Below are 16,558 nucleotides of genomic sequence, written 5' to 3' on the forward strand. Positions count from 1 at the left end.
GATCCTCCAGGTCATTGAGAATCTTCGAGAGGTCTACAGGAGGAAATGACACCAGAGTCCTAGGAGCCAGGAGGCCCCCTTCACCTCCCTGTACCCCTTTCTGTAATTTTATCTCAAGGGGATGCAGAAACCCATAAAATACACTGACTGAATACCAGAGTATGTATCTGTTGCCGCCTTGAATAAGTTTCTCATTAGCTCTTTACCAAAGGCCCAGAAGACAGAGACCAGACTGACTTAGTGATCCAGCTGCTGAAACAAGTGCTGAGAGACAGGCACGACAGCCGGGCTCAGCTGAGGATAGACTGCTTACCCCCCTGCCTCCCAAAAATCCCGTATTGGAATGTAGACGTCCCTCCCTGCTAAAATCAGGAGTGTTCTTCCAGACCATTCACAGCAGGACATCAGATTCCGAGCTGGTGAGACACAAGAAGCCCGGCCCACCCATGACTTGTAGAAGGGATTTGAAACAGGAGACGCTTCCTGTGGTCAGCTTGGCTCACATGCCCTTACATGTGGGAAGGAAAGCGATCGTGTTTGCATGGCGTTCTCAAGTGCTAACCCTGTCCCGCCCTGTTCCTTCTGACATTCAGCTCACCTTGCCGAGATTCAGGCTCTTCATCTGAAAAATCAGGATTGGGCTTCTGGCGGGGTCCTTGCTTAGAGCGTGAAGTCATATCTGCAAAGTGACTGGCACGGCATGGGCATTCAGTACGTAGCATGGCAGCCTATTTGGTCCTGCTGCAGGTGTTCGGTTCTGCAAGTGTCCTGGGTCCTGGGAAGGTAGCAAAGGGTGGAGCTCGGGCTCCAGTGGACGAGAAGGGTGAGCTGGCCATCGGGGGCAGCTGCGGGTGCCGCTGCAGGTTTGAAGAAAGGGTGAAAGAAGTCTCCCTTCCACTCTCCCCTCCGCTCCTGCAGGGATGCCGTGAGTGAGCCGTCCCTGCATCCCCGGCACAGGTGCGCTCCGTCAGCACTTGTTGCATGAATAAACAACAGTGGAATCAATGAGAGCACATCCCAGAAGTATGTGGCCAGAGCAAGGAGGGGATACTCAGAAAACTAACCCAGATGTTCTGGGGCCGTGATAGACAGTTGACCTGCTGAATGTGATAGATAGTTGGCCTGCAGAATGCTTATGCCCACACTCAGTTGTGTAAGCCTTTTATACACTATTTCTCTGACTCTTTTTGAGGTCTGTGGCAACAGAGAGGGGTGGCCAGGAAGGAGACCCCTCCTCCCCGGGGTCTGAAGGTGGCCGACCACCCTCAGAGTGTGAGTCAGGGAGCCTAGGAGATGTCCCCCCCCACCCCCGCCCCGCCCCAGAGGGACATGATTCATATGCTGATGACTCCTAAGTTTCCTGGGATTTTTTTTTTTTTTTTAATCTCTTAGGAAGATAGCAACTTGAATGGCTTGATTTTAATTCTTCCCAGGGACCATTGTCCTTCATTCCAGGTGAATTTTCTAGGTTTTGGTTGCGGGTGGGCATTGTGAGATGGGAGATTTGGGGGCCTGTTTTATTTTTTCAGTCTCTCACTCCTCTTTAAAGCATCACATGTTTCACCTTGCACTGGCCGAGAACACCTCAGTCACTTCCGCCCTTGACCGTGGTCACTGGCGCAGGCTGGCCAGCCCAGCCGCCTGACTGCCAGGACATGGAAAGGAAGTACTTGCTGTGCGTCTTGCATAGAAGTATGTATGAATAAGTGTTAAGGAGCCAACCCTGAGCCCCTTGAGTTTGGCTCTTTTCTCTTAATATTCCCAGAAGGAGGTTGAAGGACACGTGAACAGCTCTTGTGTGTTCTGTGATGCTGGGTCCTTCACAGTGTCACTCTGCCATGTTGGGACCCCGCCAGCTCCATGGCTGACCCACCATGGTTTCTCCACATGCTCCCTCCACCACACTCTGCCTCTGTTTCCCCTTCTGAGCAAGGAGGTGTTTGTAGCTTCTTCCTTGTACACACATAGTTCTTCTCTAAATAAAGTTACTACATCTTTACCTATGTTTTGAGTGATGTAGTATCTCCTCTCTCTTAGGCTCTGTACTGTGAAAACTGTTCAGTTCATTCGCTCAGTCATGTCCGACTCTTTGCATCCCCATGAACCGCAGCACGCCAGGCCTCCCTGTCCATCACCAACTCCCTGAGTTTACCCAAACTCATGTCCATTGAGTCAGTGATGCCATCCAACCACCTCATCCTCTGTCGTCCCCTTCTCTTCCTGCCCTCAATCTTTCCCAGCATCAGGGTCTTTTCAAATGAGTCAGCTCTTCACATCAGGTGGCCAAAGTATTGGAGTTTCAGCTTCAACATCAGTCCTTCCAATGAACACTCAGGACTGATCTCCTTTAGGATGGACTGGTTGGATCTCCTTGCAGTCCAAGGGACTCTCAAGAGTCTTCTCTAATCACAGTTCAAATGCATCATTTCTTCCACACTCAGCTTTCTTTATAGTTCAGTTCTCACATCCATACGTGACTACTGGAAAAACCATAGCCTTGACTAGACGGACCTTTGTTGGCAAAGTAATGTCTCTGCTTTTTAATATGCTGTCTAGGTTGGTCATAGCTTTCCTTCCAAGGAGTAAGCATCTTTTAATTTCATGGTTGCAATCACCATCTGCCGTGATTTTGGAGCCCCAAAATATAAAGTCTGTCACTGTTTCCACTGTTTCCCCATCTATTTGCCATGAAGTGATGGGACCAGATGCCATGATCTTAGTTTTCTGAATGTTGAGCTTTAAGCCAACTTTTTCACTCTCCTCTTTCACTTTCATCAAGAGGCTTTTTAGTTCTTCTTCACTTTCTCCCATAAGGGTGGTATCATCTACATATCTGAGGTTATTGATATTTCGTCCGGCAATCCTGATTCCAGCTTGTGCTGCTTCCAGCCCAGCGTTTCTCATGATGTACTCTGCATAATAAGTTAAATAAGCAGGGTGACAATATACAGCCTTGACATACTCCTTTTCCTATTTGGAACCAGTCTGTGGTTCCATGTCCAGTGAAAACCATTAGACAATGCTAAATTTAAAAAGAAGAAAATGCTAAATTTTTCATTCGTGCTGTCTAGAGTTGTCTGTATAACTCTGTCATTAGCTCCTGTCATTAACACTTAATATGGCATGTTAGAATATATATATTATACTTCTACAGACAGTTTTCTGCCCCAAACTGTCAGGTTAACTTTTAAAGTAATCTTCTGGGTTTTTCTTTAAATTGAAATCAGAGGTGTACCTTTGGTCTCCCAGCATGGGAGGCCTCTGGGTCCTCTGTTTTATTAAGAACCAAAGGTACAAGGGCTTCCCTGATAGCTCAGTTGGTAAAGAATCCACCTGTCATGCAGGAGAAACCCCAGCTTGATTCCTGGTTCGGGAAGATCCCCTGGAGAAGGGATAGACTACCCATTCCAGTATCCTTGGGCTTCCCTTGTGGCTCAGCTGGTAAAGAATCCACCTGCGATGCAGGAGACCTGGGTTCGATCCCTGGGTAGGGAAGATCCCCCAGAGAAAGGAAGGGCTACCCACTCCAGTATTCTGGCCTAGAGAATTCCATGAACTGCATAGCCCATGGGTTCACAAAGAGTCGGACACGACTGAGCTACTTTCACTTTCTTTTCAAAGATGCAAGGACACTGAAGAAGGATCCTCCCTACTTATACCGTGAATTATGTCCATAGGCTGTGCCCAGAACGTGCCAGGTGCTGAGAGAGAGAAGGACAGTGTGGCCCTTGCCCTGAAGACGTTTCCAGCCTAGGAAGGCGGAGGCAGTGTGGGTCTGATGCTGGGTAGAGAGCGTGCAGCGCCAGTCAGCCTGTGTGTGCAGAAATATTCATAGCCACAGTTGCTCCAGGGCAAAGGAGGGTTAGAGCAGGCTTCTGGATAAGGCTACACTGGAGATGACCCTTGACAGATGCTGAGGTGGAGGGACCATAGCTTCTGAGATGTACGACATCTCAGAATGTGTACAGCATCGTCAGGCTCGTGAGCTTCCCAAGCTTTGGCCACGTGTCGGACTCTGTGAGGGGCCTCCCCAAGCTGATGACCAGGAGATGCTCTCAGCAGCACAGTCCAAGGGGTGTCCAGTGAGGCCACTCGAGTTGAAGGCATGGGAAGAGTGTCCAACAGATGAGTGACCCAAGAGGCTGTTGGCAATGCAGGACCACAGCCCAGCCACGCGAACCCCCAGTAAGAGCTGTGGTACACCCTGCGTCCTCGTAGAAAGACTTTCTAATAATGTAACCTCAGTGTTATTTATAGCAACTTTGGAAGTCTAGACCCATATTTTTAAGAAAAGTGTTGGTGGATAATTTGACATAATAGCCGATATTAGTGGGCACTGTGGTTTAGGGTGTTTTCTGCCTATTCCCACAGGCCCCGGCAGAGTTCAGGGGAGGAACTTGGCTGCCCAAGTCCCTCCCCTCCCCACCTGTTAATTGAGCCTCCCTTTTGAGTATGTTTGATGCTGTGTCTACTCTTTCCTATTCTCTTTTGTTTTAGCTTTCTTTCTTTTTTAATATATATTTTATTTATTTATTTGGCTGCACTGGGTCTTAGTTGTGGCATGTGGGATCTAGTTCCCTGACCAGGGGTCGAACCCAGGCCTCCTGCACTGGGAGTGTGGAGTCTTAGCCACTGGACCACCAGGGGAAGTCCCTGTTTTAGCTTTCTTTACCCAACAAGAATTGCTTCTTTCCTGACTGAGCCAGTCCTCAGGTTTATTTCACTTGAAACATCATTTTCAGTGCCTAAAGACAAGTTACTCATTTTGGAAATCTTTTGAGCTCTTTACAACTTAAAAAAATTTTGTCTGCTTCCCTGGGGTCTGATACAATGTTTTTCACCTTTTTTTAACTCATGACCTACCAGTCAGAAGATTCAGTGGCACCTTCCTTTTTGTGGCTTCTGTTCCAGAACGGTAGGTGGGTCTGGGTGTGTGTAAAATTTTCTGTGAAGGTAGATTACAGTACTGAATGTTTCTCTTTGAACTTCTCTCACTAGGTCCCCTCTCCCCCTGGTTTCTGCTCTCTCTCCCTAAGGGAGACATTCTATCTTCCTTAAGGATCACTAGCCTTAAAACAAGAGAAGTAGCAGTTTATTCATCCATTTATTCGACACTGCATTATTAAATTCAGCTTACCAGGCCAAAGAAAAGCCTGACCTCGATAGAACCTGCAGCGTGGTGGGGAGGGAGGCCGTGACAAGTAAGCAGAAAAGGAATAATTAGAGACTGCGGCAGCTGACGTGAAGAAAGTGAGGCAAGGCTGTGTTGACGTGATGAAGGGAACACGAACCCCTACATTTTTAACATGATGATTCAGAAAGCTTGACTTTGCTTGGTTTGTGGTTGGTTGCAGGACTGCTCTGGTTTGCTCTCTGCTGAAATCACGTACACAGACCGCTCTGCCCAGAGACATGGCCCCATTGGCCGTCTGTGTTTCCAGGCAGGATTTGGAACCATTGAATGGCCTTTCAGATGCGGTACATCGAGCAGTCCCAAGGTGGCGCTAAAGACGAACCTGCCGGAGAATCTCACCATTGTCTATTATCTATTCTCCTATTTCCAAGAGGAAAGTTACACTTCCTAGTACCGAGCTTTGTTGTTGCCGTTTGCATCAACGTGTGCCAAGCCCAGAAAATGCTGGCCTGGCTTTTAGGACAGGGCGAGCCCTCGCCAGCCCCAGAGACCTGCATCATGGTCCAGCCCAGCTCGTCTCGGCTACCTAACCTTTATCACACCATTCCCAGCTCCACTTTCCTGGCTGCAAAATGGGGCCAGGAATACCTGACCCCAGGCTTCCCAGGTGGCTCAGTGGTAAAGAATCCACCAGTTAGTGCAGGAAACGCGAGTTCAATCCCGGGATTGGGAAGATCCCCTGGAGAAGGAAATGGCGACACCAGTATTCTTGCCTGGAGAGTCCCATGGACAGAGGAGCCTGGTGGGCTACAGTCCATGGGGTCGCAAAAGAGTCGGATACAACTTAGCAACAAGAACAATACCTGACCCACATGCCTCACAGAGTTGTTATGAAAATTGAGGGGAACACCATGTAGGAACATATTTCAAAAACTAAGAAGCCCTATGCAAACACAAGGCTAAAGTAACAATGCCTTTATTGTTGCAAAAATAAAATCGTTTCTGAAAGGGCAGTGACTGGTGTCATAATTAGGCATTGCTCTGGGGTAACAGGCTTCCGTCACATATCTGTCAGTAGGACTGAGAATAAATGCTACAGCCAGGGCCGTCTCATCCTAAAGCAAATGACTGTCTTCCTGAGCTGAGCAGTATTTACTTCAAGACAAGACTATCTCTTAGAAACAGGGGTTTAAGTCTGTGTTGGTACTGACCATAATTGATCATGGGATACAGCAGAGCTTGTTTTCCAAGGAAGGAGGCCAGCAGTAATTAAGCTTCTCTTTTAATACGCAGAATGTAGAAGCTCTTTTGGAGCCTTTCTGGGGCACCAGGTACCTACCCTCCTGCCTTAAACATTTGGGGTGGCAGTGTCCCTAGCTTTTTTCATTTCTTCCTTTTCTTCTTTCAATGTTTGCGGAAACTGTTGTCTAGTTAAATCATATATCTGGTAATAATCATGAAGAGAGGTTTGTCAAGGTGCCCAGCGTCACCCAGGTCCCCAAGGCACACACCAGCCACTTCAGTGTGACTTGAAATAAGTTTAACAGCATATATACTTCAAACTCCCTTTTTTTTTTTTTTCTAAAAACATTAGAAATGGTAGTAATGGGGTGTGTGTGTGTGTGTGTGTGTGTGTAATATTAATATCATTATTGCTATCCTGTCATTACCTCTAGAGAAAATAGAATCTTTTAAAAAACTTATTGACTCAAGAGGGAGGGGATATATGTATACATATAGGTGATTCACATTGTTGTACAGCAGAAACTAACACAACATTGTGAAACAATTATACTCCAATGTAAAAAATAAAATTAGGGAGTTTAAAAAAATTTTTTTAAACCTTCAGAAATTAGTGAAGCTTATATAATTTATTCAGGCTTCCAGTATAATAGATGGTTTATGATTTCTGGGGCTTCCCTGGTGGCTCAGATGATAAAGAATCTGCCTGCAATGAAGGAGACCTGGGTTCAATCCCTGGGTCAGGAAGATCCCCTGGAGAAAGAAATGGCAACCCACTCCAGTATTCTTGCCTGGAGAATCCCATGGACAGAGGAGCCTTGGCGGGCTACAGTCCACGGGGTCGCAGAGGACACAACTGAGCGAATAACACTTTCACCTTTGTGATTTCTAGAACAGGTCAGAATTGGAGGGGGAAAAAATGTTTTTGGACTTCCCTTCTTTCTAAGTAACCCTTTACGTTAGAGCCTTCATTATTTATAAAAGTCATCAGAAAAGAGAAAAAAAACTTCTGGCAAAGTTTGCTGACTAGAGGAAAGAGTTGCAGTGCCGAGAAAACCCTGGTCTGAGGCCGCTTGGAGATTGCGTCTGCTCTTTGCTCTCCTCTCCGTTCAGGCTCCTGGCAGTGCTGGGTGTCTTCCTCCTCAGCAGGTTTCACAGTGGTTCCAGTGCACTTATTGGTGTGAAATGTGTGTTTTTCCCATTGCACCCAAATGAGGTTGTCAACCCAGGAGCATTCTGTGTTGACTGACATTTTGTTTCTTAACAGCACGCATTCTCGTTTTTAATTTTTTTTACCAGCAATTTTTTAAAACCCTTTTTGTGGGTTACCGGGTGGATGGACTGGGCCGTCCCCAGCCTCCTGCTTCCGTCTCCCTGTGTCATAACCCATTCTGTGCTCGGGAGTAACTGCATATGGGCTGCTCTGTCTGCAAGACCGGGATTAACCTTCCTGCCCCGTTCGATTCCTTTCCAGGTCCACCTGGCCCACCTTCAACACTCCCTCTAAGCACCCAGACCTCTAGTGGCAGCTCCACCCTGTCCAAGAAGCGGCCTCCTCCCCCACCACCCGGACACAAGAGAACCCTGTCTGACCCTCCCAGCCCACTACCTCACGGGCCCCCAAACAAAGGCGCAGTTCCTTGGGGTAAGTCATCCTCAAGTTAGGGCCCATGCTGCCCGGGGTCGGGCCGCGCACGGGGCTCGGGGGGCAGTGGGCACTTAGCACGCTCAGCAGACGGAGGAGACCGCACCCAGGCTGGGCCAGGGCTTAGACACGCGTGATCACGCAGCCTCTGACGACCAAGAAACGTTTGGGAAAATATTTCTATCACCACTTAGAAAGCTTAATAATGATAAGGTGCTGAGCGTTTCTTGAGCACCAGACACCCACCAGGGCCTCTGTGGTCAGGCTCATGTCTCTCCCAGCCCCTTTTCCCCCACTCTCAGCCTCACTGATCTGCTTTCACTTCTGGGTCCTCCAGGCTCTTTGCCTCCAGGGGCCGCCTCCTCCCTGCAGCTCTGTTGTGGGCTTGAAAGCCTGGCTCCCTTTCGTCTGTCTGTTCTAAGGGAGCCCCCATCCCCCTGTTTCCCTCCAGGCCCCGGATCTCCCCTGACACAAGAATGCTTTGCTTGTGTTTGGTGTTTTGGTCTCCATGAGAGCAGGGCCCTTGTCTATCTTGTTCTCTTCTGTGTTCACGGAGCCTAGAATTGAGCCAGGATGCAGTAGGTGCTCAATAATCGCTGGAGAATAAAGAAACCCACCCAGAATCCGTCAGCAGTTTACCATCTCTGTGACAGCTGGTGGCGGATAGCACATTTCCATCCACGAGGAGCGCCGTTTCCAGCTCCATCTGCCTTTTTAGTATGTCAGCCTGCCACCAACTTGGGTCAAGAGCCAGGGGTCCCCTGGGGCCCTGGCTCTGCTGGTTTGCAGGTCCCCCCTTCCCCTCCCAGCGTGCCGCCTTGTGGCTTGTTTGTTTGTTTGTCATTGCAACCGATCGGGAACTCAGCTGAATGCTTTTAAAGGCATTGGTGATTTGGGAGTTAGTCTCCAAGTTGTGTTCAACTCTTTGTGACCCCATGGGCTGTAGCCCACCAGGCTCCTCTGTCCATGGAATTTTCCAGGCAAGAATACTGGAGTGGGTTGCCATTTCCTCCTCAGGGGATCTTCCCAACCCAGGGATCAAACCCAGGTCTCCCGCATTGCAGGCGGTCTCCTTACCTACTGAACCCCCAGGAAAGGCCATCATTAAAGGCATTAGGTGTTCCGAACTTGGGGAGCTTTGGGGAACAGCCATGCTGCCATCTGCAGACTGGCACACGCTTGAGCCGCATGTGGCTTGAAGTGCCGCAGCGCGGGTGGGCTGTCTGTGCTCAGCCTTCCACTCTGCTCGCTTCATGCCTGGGTTTGGGCCTCTGCACACACGTGCTCCAGGATGGAGATGAGTGGGAAAGCGTGTGCAGTGTGTTCTTCACCACCATGCTGCCCTGTGAGCAAATACTGTGGAAATGCTGGACTGGGGCGTCCAGCTGCATGGGGAGGCTTCTCGGGGACTTTGCAATGGGTGTTGAGTAATCAGTTCTCAGTGAGACGAGCCGGGAGAGCCTTGGAGGGCACAGCCCCGGCACCTATCAACTCCGCACAGGTCCCTGAGGCTGACCGAGACCCCACCCAAGGCCTTCGGGAGTCCCCAGGGTTCGTGCAAAAGGACTTTGCCCCAGATAGCGTCCCACTGACGGTCACAAGTTTCCTGCAAGTGTTCCTACCACGAATCTCTGATTAACCTTCTTTGCGAATCTCATTAAGCTTGGATCCTGTTGTTCCTTCAGGTTTTCTTTTATTTCTCCGTGAAGTTTATCATGCCTTGCTCCATTGGTCTGCAGTTAAAATTTACCACATTTCTGTTTTCTGGCTGAAGAATCATCTCTCTCTTAGGTTCCTTCCACCTGACTGAGCAGCGGGACTCGCAGCTGCTATTCATCTTGTTTGGTTTTGGTGGTTTTGTTGGGGACGAGGGGCATTTTTCACTAGGAAGCAAGGTTCCCCCTTTATGAGACAGAGTCAGTGTCCTGGACAGTCAGCAGGGTCCTTTGAGCTTTGAACACTTTGGGCCACGAGCAGTCGTCTGCCCTCCCCAGCCACCACCACCAGCCAGAGCCACTCGCCTACCACCCGCCTCCAGGCACAAAGGCAGAACCTGTCCGTGCAGAAGTGACGACTGTCCACGTCGCAGACAACCCCAGGTGGTCATTCCGTGACTGTTGGGCCGGCTCTCTGAGGTGGTGGGTGTGCACGTAGGGGAGACCTTCTTGCAGACACATGTGGGCGCAGGTCAGTGACAGGCCTCTCACCAGGCACGCTGAAGCGACTTTTAACTCTAGCCCACCGCATGCTTTATGTTGTCGTCCCCACAGGTTTTATCTCTGCCTGTCTCCCGCTGACGCCGTGGTCCAGAAGCTGAAGGCAGGGGCCAGACTCTTGTTAATAAAGCACATGGGGGTGTCAGATTCCCAGTGCCCACAGTCTCCCCCCAGGAACCCATCTTTCAGTGCTCTTGACTCAGTGACCCCATGGACTGCAGCACGCCAGGCTTCCCTGTCCTTCCCTATCTCCCGGAGTTCACTCAAACTCATGTCCATTGAGTCGGTGATGCCATCCAGCCATCTCACAGTTGGACAGCATCAATAACCAGTTCGCTTATGTTCCCCTAAAGTCCCCTTCTCCCAGCCCCCGAGGGTGAGGGCTTCTGGACTGTCCGAGGGCTGGGGGGCAGTGGGCATGAGGAGTGGGTAGCACAGCCCCTGAGCCCTCGCCAGGCCCCACCTGCCCACCCTCTCCCCCTTCTGGCATAGGGATTATTACAGAGTGGTTCTGTTTACTGCTCTGCCTTTCTTAGCACGGTATGAACGCTTTATGAAGGCACGAGCTTTTTCTGTCTCTGGAGCTCCAGTGTGGACCTGTGTCACACTGCCTGCGTTCTACTCCGTCTCTACCACCTGTAACCCTGTGGCTTTCAGTAGTTATATTTGGTTCATTTCCTACCTCAGTTTCTCCAGCTGTAAAACGGGGCTAGTTAATAGCCCTCATTGGATTCTTTGCCACAGTTTCACAGAGTAGGACATGGGGAGCTTGACTGTAAGGACACAGATTCAGAAAGGTTCAGTGCGTGGCCCAGGCCCTCTCAGCTGGTAAGAGGGGATCCCCTGTGGCTGGGAGAGCCCATGGCCCTCACCCCCTCGGTGCTCTGCTAAGTTCTGCTCATAACGGCTCACTGATCCCTGTGGCCATTCTCCTGTCTCAGCAGTTGTTCCTTTACCTGTGAATGGAGTTAGGGAGAAGGTACCCTAGCAGGTGGACACCTTCCACCAGGCTGTTCTGCCCTGTCCCTGCAGCATGGAGCCCTGATCTTTGGGGAGGTCGCCCTGGGCTTTCTCCCCACTAGATCCACAGCATCCACAGTACCCAGGTAGCCCAGACGTCACGTAACTGCAGTCCCGCCACAGTGATGAGTTCAGCCATCACTGGAGAGATGGTGAATGCAGGATTTTGATCAGAAGACAGCCAGGCCTGTGGGCAGAATCAGGTTTTTGCAGGGACTGTTGATTTTTAAGGTGGCTTGTCGTTAAACCTCACCTTCGGAGATAAAATAAGTTGCTTATAACCTACTCTCTAAGAGACCAACACATTTTAACACACAAATTAGTAAGGAAATGAGGACAAAGGGAAAATAAAGGTAGCAAAGTAAAATGAAGTCCAGGAGCGTGGTGTCTTCACTAAAGGCATAGCACAGGTCACATGCAGAGGCTGGAAATAGACCAAGGATTTGACACTGAGGTTCTTACAGGCGAGAGCACAGAAGACAGCGCAGCCAGTTATCCAGTTGATGATGGCCATAACATTAAACCTCTTCTCGAACTTGAGATCCTTGTAATTGCTACCTGCAATCAGCCTCCCCTGGGACCACTGTCCAGTATTCACAGAAATGTTTACAGGGCCACAACCCGGGGAACCGTAACGTGAACCGAGTGAACTTGCCAGAAGCCCAAGTTCTGATCCGCCAGTTCTTGCCTAAGTGACCTCTGGGAATTACTTTAATTAATTCCTGGTCTTTGGCTTCCAGGACTTAAAAAGTTCTATACGCTTGCTTTTTTCCCCCTACTTTCCAGGCCTCCATCCTCCCCAAGCTTCCTTTTTCTTTTTTAATGGAGAACAGATAATGGATAGATAATGAATGAAAAGCTATACCAAAAATTGATTCACTTCTCCTATTTCAAGGCCAGAACTTCCAGGTGATAGAGTCAGTATTTGAAATGTCTGATCTGAGGCGCCCACATCTACTTATTGGAAGTAGCATTGACTTGTAAAAGAGCCTTTGGGCGGATACTTCCTGATTCTTTCTTTTTCTTGGATTTCCCAATATAGTCTCAAGTCAGCTGCCCCTGCCACCCAACCCCATTTTACATGCAGTTCTAGAAATAATAATGGCTACTACCATGTATAATTATTTGCCAGGTATCAGGTCCTGTACATTTGTTCATACATTATTGTATTAAGTCATCGTTTGTTGTTCATTCACTCAGTTGTGTCCGACTCCTTGCGACCCCATAAATAGCAGCATACCGGGCTTCCCTGTCCTTCACTATCTCCAGGAGTTTGCTCAAACTCATGTCCATTGAGTCAGTGACGCCATCCAACCATCTCATCCTCTGTTGCCCTCTTCTCCTCCTGCCTTCAATCTTTTCTAATCTTTTCCAGTGAGTCGGCTCTTTGCATCAGGTGGCCAAAGTATTGGAGCTTCAGCTTCAGCATCAGTCCTTCCAATGAATATTCAGGATTAATTTCCTTTAGGATTTACTGGAGAGTCCCTTGGACAGCAAGGAGATCAAACCAGTCAATCCTAATTAAGTCATGATAACTGTCCTATAAAATAGGGCCTGTCATTGTCCTGGGTTAACTGATGAGATCGAAGCACAGAGGTCTAGTGACTTGCCTAAGATCACAGGTCCAGTAACTTCAGAGCTGGGATCGGAATTAATTTCTGACTCCGAGGCTCATACAAGTGTCCACTCTTACAGAAGCTTCCTGGAGCCCGTGTGCCAGGCCCTGCTGGGCAGCGCCTCCTCTCATTCCACACTCTTGGCCCACAGCTGCCGAGCCATACCAGGGGACCTCGAGTCTCGGCCACAGAATTTGTTGTTGCTTGTTTGTTTACTTCTGGCTGTGCTGGGTCTTGGTTGCTGTGCGTGAGCTTTATCTCGTTGCGGTGAGTGGGGGCTGCTCTCTAGTTGCTGTGTGCAGTCTTCTCGTTGCAGTGGCTTCTCTCGTCGCAGAGCACAGGCTGTGGGGTGCAAGGGCTTCAGTAGTTGCGGTTCGAAAGCTTAGTTGCCCAGAGGCATGTGGGATCTTCCCGGCCCAGGGATAGAACCCATTGTCCCCCGCATTAACAGGCAGATTCTCAACCACTGAACCACCAGGGACATCCTTGGCCACAGCTTCTTAAATTGTCTGCCCCGCGTCTTGTCTGCCGCCGTCCCTTCCTGCACATCTGTGTGTGCAGCACAGTCCTTCCCAGATGGCACAGAGAGAGGAAAAGGATTGAGCTGCTTCCACGCTCATGCTCCTCCCCCTCCCTCCAACCTTGCTCTCCTATTTTTGGAAATTTTGCTAAGCCATGTTTCTCTTCCCAGGCATGGCAGGTGGCCTTTGCCTGGCTCTGAGAAAGGCAGGATTCCTGTCTGCCTAACCTCAGATGCCTTGCCCGGGCCCACCCTCACCCCCAAGGAGTGGGAGAAGCCAGACTGGGGGCAGGGGAGCAGTGGCAGCGGCTCTGTGGGCTGCACTTTCCTTCAGCAGCACCCGGAGGCGGCTCTGGGCAGACCCCGGGCTGGAGAGCAGGACCCCGGGCTGGAGAGCAGGACCCCGGGCTGGAGGGCAGGACCCCGGGCTGGAGGGCAGGACCACGGAGCCGGACAAGGCAGCCCCTGTCAGCGAAGCGCTCACCTGCTGAGGAAGTAAATCATCACCATTTTCATTACATCGCATCAGAGAGCTCAGAACAGCGGTCCCCCTTCGTGTCTTGCCCCCGTGATATGCACCACTCTCCGTGGTTTCTCCCCCGTGATGCTCACGCCGTCTAGTGGAGTAGTAACTGTTATCCCTCTTTCGTACAGGCGGGAACTGAGACTCGGTGGGAAAAGCAGTGCCATCAGAACTCATGCCCGCTGGGCAGGGGGTACACTTGGACTCCAGAGCCAGGCTTGTCTGGCTCGAGAATCTGCACCCTGACCATCCTCTGTGATTAACGGTTGTAGGCTCGCCCGGTAGATGAAGGGACTGAGTCCGACTTTCGAGAGACTGTTTTCTAAGGTGGCAGAGGAATTCACCACAAGTGGGAGGGGACAGGTGTTGCAGAGAGTGGGAACACAGGGGCCAAGGTCACAGAGGCGTAAAAACACATAGCGTCTTTGGAAAGTGGCCAGAGGAAAGGGTGAAGTGAGGATGCCGGCCGTTTGAGCTGCGGTGTCGCGCCCCAGCCCCTGACGTGTTGGCTTGTCTGTGAGACGGCGGAGTGGGTGGCCTCAAGCAAAGCGGGGGCTCCTGCAGCCCTGGTGGTCTCGTGCTCATGCATAATAGGGTGAGAACCACTGGTTTGGGGTGTTTTCTACCTGGAGCAGGAATGAGCAGATGCAGCAGCATATTCCCCTTCGCTAGAACTTTCTTTGACATTTTGATTGTTACGACCCATTTAAGTCTGAAAGTGTGAGATGTGAGCACCACACTGAAAAGAAACGCTTGCCTTAAAGGAAGTCTCAGCTCTGAGGATGCCGTGAGAGGCTGCTTAGGAAGACCTTCAGGGTTAAGCTGCAGACTCGTGGAAATAGACTGATGGTTAGAAGGAGTGTCTCATTAAACTAGATCTGTATTTGGAAGTCTGGCCCTATTCTTCATGTGTCGATGTCCTGGCGTTACAGCCCCATCCAGGAGGTTCCATCTGAGCACTTAACCAGCCTCTCCTTCTGTAGGTTATGGGGCTGGGGTGGGAGGGGCGAGGGTAGGGGTTCATTGCAGACCCTGGAGGAGGGCTGCCTGGCTTCGCATCCCAGCTCTGACCCTTACCAGCTGCTTGACCCTGGCCTCTGCTTTACTTCTTTGTTTCTTATGTAAACCGGAAAGCAAATGCTATGTCTGGGCTTCCCCACTGACTCAGGGGGTAAAGAATCCACCTGCAGTGCAGGAGACACAGGAGACACGAGTTCAGTCCCTGGGAAGATCCCCTGGAGGAGGAAATGGCAACCCACTCCAGTATTCTTGCCAGAAAAATCCCATGGATAGAGGAGCCTGATGGGCTACAGTCCATGGGGTTGCAAAGAGTTGAACATGACTGAGCACACCCACACAATAATATGTATCTCATAGATGTAATGACTGTGAGGTACTTAGCACAGTACCTCACTGGTAGTCAGTGCTGAGTACACAGCAGTTGCTATTATTAACGTGGCTCTCAGGGCATCTCCAAGGAGTAATGAAACTTGAGTGCGTTTGTGTGTGGGACCTCTTGCAACCCTGTGACCTGCAGCTGTTGGTCCATTTAATCCTGTCTTCCCCTAGGTAACGACGTGGGTCCGTCATCGTCCAGTAAGACCACGAACAAGTTCGAGGGCCTGTCCCAGCAGTCGAGGTGAGCCATCTCTGCGTGGACTCCCCTGGGGGGCCGCTTAGGGTCGCTGTGGACAGTTATACAAGTGGGCTTCGGGGGCCGTCTGCTCAAGGCCGTCTGCCCGCCAGCTGATGCTGACCGTGATGGGAACCGGAAAGCCTCCATCACTTTGCATGGCCCCCCTCGGCACACAGTTCTAAGGCCCGGACAGGGTCTGCAGATGGTGTTTCAGGGGATCAGCGCCTCCATCTCCAGATTCCAGGCGGGAATGGACCTCACTTTTCTGAGGATTGCACAGTCTGTGCTGGAATGAGTTCTTATTTTCAATTTTTTAATGAAATCATTTTGTTTTGTTACTTTCTCTTTTAGCCCCATTCTGCAGACCTGAGAGTAAAAAGATAATCCTCAGGGAGATCCAATAGCCTAGAGATTTCCAAACATAAAAATAGGGTTCTTTCCAAGTTGCCTGTTTGTAAGATTTCTTTAAGCTAGGCTAACGGAGGGGCGTCCCTTTCTCTTCTCCTCTCACCGAAATGAGATGCTTCGGAAGAGTTTCTTTGGACAGTGTATACCCGGTCCCAGCACAGAGTGTTTTCCCCGGAGACTGGATCCCAGATGAGGACACAGGGAGCTGCTTCCCGACCCAAAAGCTCAGGCAGGAGGAGTCAGCTGGTGCGTGGGGGTTGCCTTACAGAGTTTGTCGAGGCTAAAAGCCGAAATCCTCATTTCTTCTAATGCCGCCGCCCTGTTTTAGTCTCTACGAGCCCGTGAGGCAGCCCAGTCGCTGCTGCCCTCAGGTTTGCAGATGAGGACGCGGGGCCCCGGGACTCAATCCGGGGGGTTCTCAGACGCCGCAGTCAACACTGCCTGCCCCCCGCGCTCAGCGCCCCCTACACACTGCCTGGGGGTCTCTCAACCCCAGGGCCGGTGGGGGTCTTCCAGGGGAGGGAGTCTGATGTGGAGGAAGTGCCCACTAATGGTTTTTACAGGGAATCGAGCCCCCACAAGTACACGCACGCTTACA

General features: G+C 50.5%; 1 protein-coding gene across 18 annotated transcripts in view; it reads left to right on the plus strand.

Annotated features, from left to right (window-relative positions):
- The window catches only part of ASAP1 (ArfGAP with SH3 domain, ankyrin repeat and PH domain 1), a 346,820-nt gene that overhangs the window by 316,103 nt on the left and 14,159 nt on the right, over nt 1–16,558 (plus strand). For 17 of the 18 annotated variants that reach the window (XM_055545753.1, XM_055545755.1, XM_055545751.1 and 14 more), the window contains 2 exons: nt 7,851–8,021; nt 15,486–15,555. In XM_055545753.1, coding sequence (XP_055401728.1) covers nt 7,851–8,021; nt 15,486–15,555 — 241 coding nt within the window. The remainder of the gene's footprint in view (nt 1–7,850; nt 8,022–15,485; nt 15,556–16,558) is intronic. The other variant, XM_055545768.1, reaches the window with a different exon arrangement.

The sequence above is a fragment of the Bubalus kerabau genome, chromosome 14 (genome assembly GCF_029407905.1).
Source record: "Bubalus kerabau isolate K-KA32 ecotype Philippines breed swamp buffalo chromosome 14, PCC_UOA_SB_1v2, whole genome shotgun sequence".
NCBI lineage: Eukaryota > Metazoa > Chordata > Mammalia > Artiodactyla > Bovidae > Bubalus > Bubalus kerabau.